The sequence below is a fragment of the Cebus imitator genome, unplaced genomic scaffold (genome assembly GCF_001604975.1).
Source record: "Cebus imitator isolate Cc_AM_T3 unplaced genomic scaffold, Cebus_imitator-1.0 Scaffold51, whole genome shotgun sequence".
In the NCBI taxonomy this organism is placed as follows: domain Eukaryota; kingdom Metazoa; phylum Chordata; class Mammalia; order Primates; family Cebidae; genus Cebus; species Cebus imitator.
In genome coordinates this window covers 7,838,728-7,843,048 of record NW_016107366.1, presented here as the reverse complement: position 1 = coordinate 7,843,048, position 4,321 = coordinate 7,838,728, and the positions used below count along the sequence as shown (strand labels likewise).

The window sequence follows — 4,321 nt, the reverse complement described above, 5'->3', positions numbered from 1 at the left end:
AAAAAAAAAAAAAAAAATGAGATGAGAAACCTGAGGGTGCTTTGTAGACTGAGGTATAAATTGGGGCTGAGTTGGGAGACTTGCCCAGATCTCTGGGCAAGGTCAGGACAGAGCGGGGTCCAGACCTGAGCTCCAGTCTCTTTTTCCAAGGCTTACTCCAAACAGGAGGAAGAAAAAGAGGGCTCAGGTGACTGGGGGGCAAGGACAGAATAGGGATGTGCCTCTCTGATCATGCTCATGCCTCCTCTCCATGGAAAGGAGATCCCCCAACTTTGGGATACACCTTCAGAGGCAGAACCGCTACTTCCTCTCATATATGCAAAGCACTTTACAGCTGACAAAGCCACACTGTCAGATGTCCTCAACAGCCCTGACAAGTAAGCACCGTCTTCCCATTCTCCAGGGGCAGAGCCAAGACCCAGATGGGGAAGGGACTGGCTTAGGGGCCCCCTGCCCATCCCCTAGCAGCACCCTACCTTGGTCCCCTCGTACAGGAAGGCATCCCAGACCTGAAGGAGGATGTTGCTAATGAGACTGTCTGCGAAGACCACGAGGAACCAGTTGAAGGTGATGAGGGAGAGATCCACGTGGTGCTGCCCCAGGTGGGCCATCAGCCTGGGCAGCTTCTCTGAGAGCAGGTCCTGGAGCACCCGCTGGTCCACCTGGAAGCCAGCGAGAGAGCCTGTCACCTGCAGCCCCAGGGAAGGGCTGCCTCCTTCCCTGCCCAGACTTCCTACCCAGTCAGTCCACACACAGTCCTGAGGCCGCTCTGGGCAGGCCCTTCCCTGCCCAGGAGACACCTCAGGGAGCCGGAGCCCAGCCTCGCGGGGACTCAGGTACAGCTCATATCCCTCTGCTGCTCCTGACACAGGCCGGAGTCCTCTGTACTGGGGCACTGGGCTTTGCAGTGGAGCCATGTGGGCTGGCATATCCTTGTCTCCCTCACCCACCTGAATCCCTTGAGCCAAGTAGGAGCTCAGGGGCCAGCTGATCCTCCTGGCAGTTCAGAGACACTGGTCTCATACCCTGGTGAAATGGAAGCTTTGTCTCTACGCTTACATCAGCTGACACCCACAGCCCCTTTTCAACACCCAATTTGTGCCTGACACCTAAGAGGCTAGGTGGATGTCTGGTCCTGGGACAGGTGTGTATGTGGGAGGTTATAATGTCCTGCCTTGCTGGACATCAAGGAATCTTCTCAAAGCAGGATGCTCCTGGTGAGAGGCCAGTGACCTCTCCTTGTGGCCATTGTCATGGCTCCATCCTTGTTTCACTGGATGGGTTAACCACTCTCAGAACTGGCTCCCTCCCTGGCTCCAAGACACAGTTCTTTCATGGTTCTCCTCCCTCTGTGATGACCCCACTTTAGTTTTCCCTTGCTCTTCCTTCCTGGAAATGCTGGTTGCTCAGGCCTGTCCCCTCACTTAAGTCCTCTTTCAGTTGCCAGTAGCTCCCCTCCGCCCTCACCCAGAACCCTGGGTCATCTAAGGAGGCCAAGTGTCCAGTTCATAACCTAAGGTAACCCCCGAGTCTAAGATGCCGTTGCTACTGCAGGGTTTAGGGATGAACTGATACGTTGCAGGAGGAGTGGATGGGAGTTCAGAAGAAACACTAGCTCTCTGGCTTGATAACTGAAGCCAGGTGATGGACACATGGAGGTTCCTTATACTATTCCCTCTATTGTTTTCAATGTGCAGAATTTTCCATAATAAAATAAGAAAAAAAGTGGTCATATAACGCAGGTCAATTTGGGAGATGTTAAGATGTAAAAATTAAATACAAACATTTCCTAGCCTGCCTCGCAACTAGGGCAGCCATGAAATTCAGTCTGACCAGTAAACAGCAAGTAGAAATAGCTGGGTGGGGGAGCCAGCTCCTGGTGTTCACATTCTGCTTCTCCTGGCCTAGGCCATGGCCACGGTACTGGACGCGATGCAGCCATTCTGTGACCAGGAGGTAATGGGTGTGACGATGAAGCCCATATCCCAGAGATGACAGAGCAGGGAGCTAGGAGCCTGAACCCCATGGTACTGCCTGGTCATTCATTATCTGAGAAAAATCATCCCCCGCTGAAGCTGCTGTTAGGTTGGGCTTCCCTTCTGTGCAGCCAAATGCAATTCCATAGTGCAGAGGGAGAAATTGAAGGCTGAGAGATTCCCACCTTTTCTGAGAGCCACAAACTTCTAGGAAGGGCTCTGGGGCCCTGCCTGCCTCACTTACCTGGGATGCTGTCAGCGTGTTGCAGTAGTAATCAGCCGGCATGATGGTCTCCACAATGGCCACCAGGCACCAGAAGGCACTCTCCTCCTCCTCTAGGACCAGCAGAGCGATGGCCGCTAGCCTGGAGTGGTAGGGAAGGAGGCCTAGAGTGAGTACAGAAGTCGTGGCTCTGCCAGGCAGCACATGGCAGAGGTGGCTTCCTGGGTTCTAGGGGGAAAGTCCTTCCATATGAGCACCAGTGCAACCCCAATCCCTAACTAGATTGGTGTTCCTGGCACCTGGGGTGAGACAAATGCTCTTTTGGGGAAATGACTGGCGATTTCCAGAGGAATGGGGATCACTTCAGAGCACGGGCTCTGGAGTCAGGTTGCTTGGGTGAATCCTGATCTTGCAGCCTCCCGGGTGACTTTGGGCAAGTTACTGAACCAGTCTAAGCCTCAGTCTCGTAATAAATCCCAGGACTGTTTTGAGGATGAACAGAGCTCATTCAGTGCCCCACACGGTGCCTGCCACACAGAGAGCTCTTTATAAAAGTTAGCTATCCTCACCTTAATATTCACAGGCTTTGAGATCTTGACAAGTACACTAACCTCTTTGGCCCTCAGTTTCCTGATGTGTAAAGTGAGATTAACAATATCTGCCGGGCGCGGTGGCTCACGCCTATAATCCCAGCACTTTGGGAGGCCGAGGCGGGTGGATCACGAGGTCAAGAGATCGAGACCATCTTGGTCAAAATGGTGAAACCCCGTCTCTACTAAAAATACAAAAAATTAGCTGGGCATGGTGGCGCGTGCCTGTAATCCCAGCTACTCAGGAGGCTGAGGCAGGAGAATTGCCTGAACCCAGGAGGCGGAGGTTGCGGTGAGCCGAGATTGCACCATTGCACTCCAGCCTGGGTAACAAGAGCGAAATTCCGGCTCAAAACAAACAAACAAACAAACAAACAATATCTATCCCCCAAAGCCATGAGGCACCTTGAAAGGACAGACCTCCCGTGGGGCATTTACCAGATGCTCAATGCACATAGCCCTTTTTCTCCTTTACTTCCCCTCCCTGCCAAGTTAGCATAAGGCTCTAATGAAACCACTGGCAAGAAAAAAACAAAACCCCACCAGGCTGAGCAGGGAAGTCTTCCTGGGAGCAGTACTATTTTCTCTACTTTTCCCATCTTCCCTGGCACCTCCCACCTAGGGCCAATCCAAGAAGGCATTTCCCAAAAATGTCTTCCAGGGACTACTGGTCTCCCAAGATGCTAGGTGAAACACAAGGTTCTATATTCTAAGATATCTGGGGAATGCTGCACATTCTAGCCCCTGAGAGGCTTATGACACACACTGTCTTAGTAAAGCCTCTGAGAAGTCCTGCGGTGACAAAACCCTGTGTGGCTGACTGAAACCGAGGGTTGCCCAGGGGGTCCACAGAGCCCCTGTTGTCCACTGCACCCATGGAGGCCTAGTAGAACAAGTGTTCCTCAGAGGACCTTGGGGAGATGTCGCTTTAGATAGCCTCTCACTCTATGGTCATAACCAGCATTTAAGGAACACATTCCATCATCCAGATATTTATGCTTCTTCGGGTTCTCTCTAGATTGGATTCATGACCTCCACCTTCTTTTGAGGCTCACAACTCTTAGAAACAGGGTTGAATATCAAAAGAAAAAAGAAATATCCCTTCTCTTTCCCCACTAGATTGGGAAAGAATTTCTCCCGACTATGGTTCAAATATTTGTATAAAACCTTCCTGAATCGGACTGAATGGATGAAAAACAGTCACAGGTCTCCTGGGAAATAGAAGGCTCTGTTCTCTCAGAGCTGGTGGCAAGGGACCTCCACAGGTCACTGAGTTCAAGGATAGCAAATGTGAGATACACTGGCCTCTACTCTGTCTGTGCCCAGGGCAGACATAACTAACTGATCATGGCAGCATTCCCTTTGTCTATGGCCAGGGAAGTGGGTTTAAAACATTTGCTCTAAATTAGCATTAGATCATCACTGTGGTCTAAACAGGCTGGATTTGTTGCCTTGGTGGCAGGGCCTGTCATTTTGAGACATCAAACATGCAGTTCTTTTTCTTTTCTTTCTTTCTTTTTTTTTTTTTTTTT

General features: G+C 51.1%; 1 protein-coding gene across 5 annotated transcripts in view; it reads right to left on the bottom strand.

Annotated features, from left to right (window-relative positions):
- The window catches only part of TBC1D2 (TBC1 domain family member 2), a 61,233-nt gene that overhangs the window by 2,381 nt on the left and 54,531 nt on the right, over positions 1-4,321 (bottom strand). For all 5 annotated transcript variants that reach the window (XM_037738236.1, XM_017527827.2, XM_017527830.2 and 2 more), the window contains 2 exons: positions 2,221-2,341; positions 477-662 (listed from right to left, as the gene is read on the bottom strand). In XM_037738236.1, coding sequence (XP_037594164.1) covers positions 477-662; positions 2,221-2,341 — 307 coding nt within the window. The remainder of the gene's footprint in view (positions 1-476; positions 663-2,220; positions 2,342-4,321) is intronic.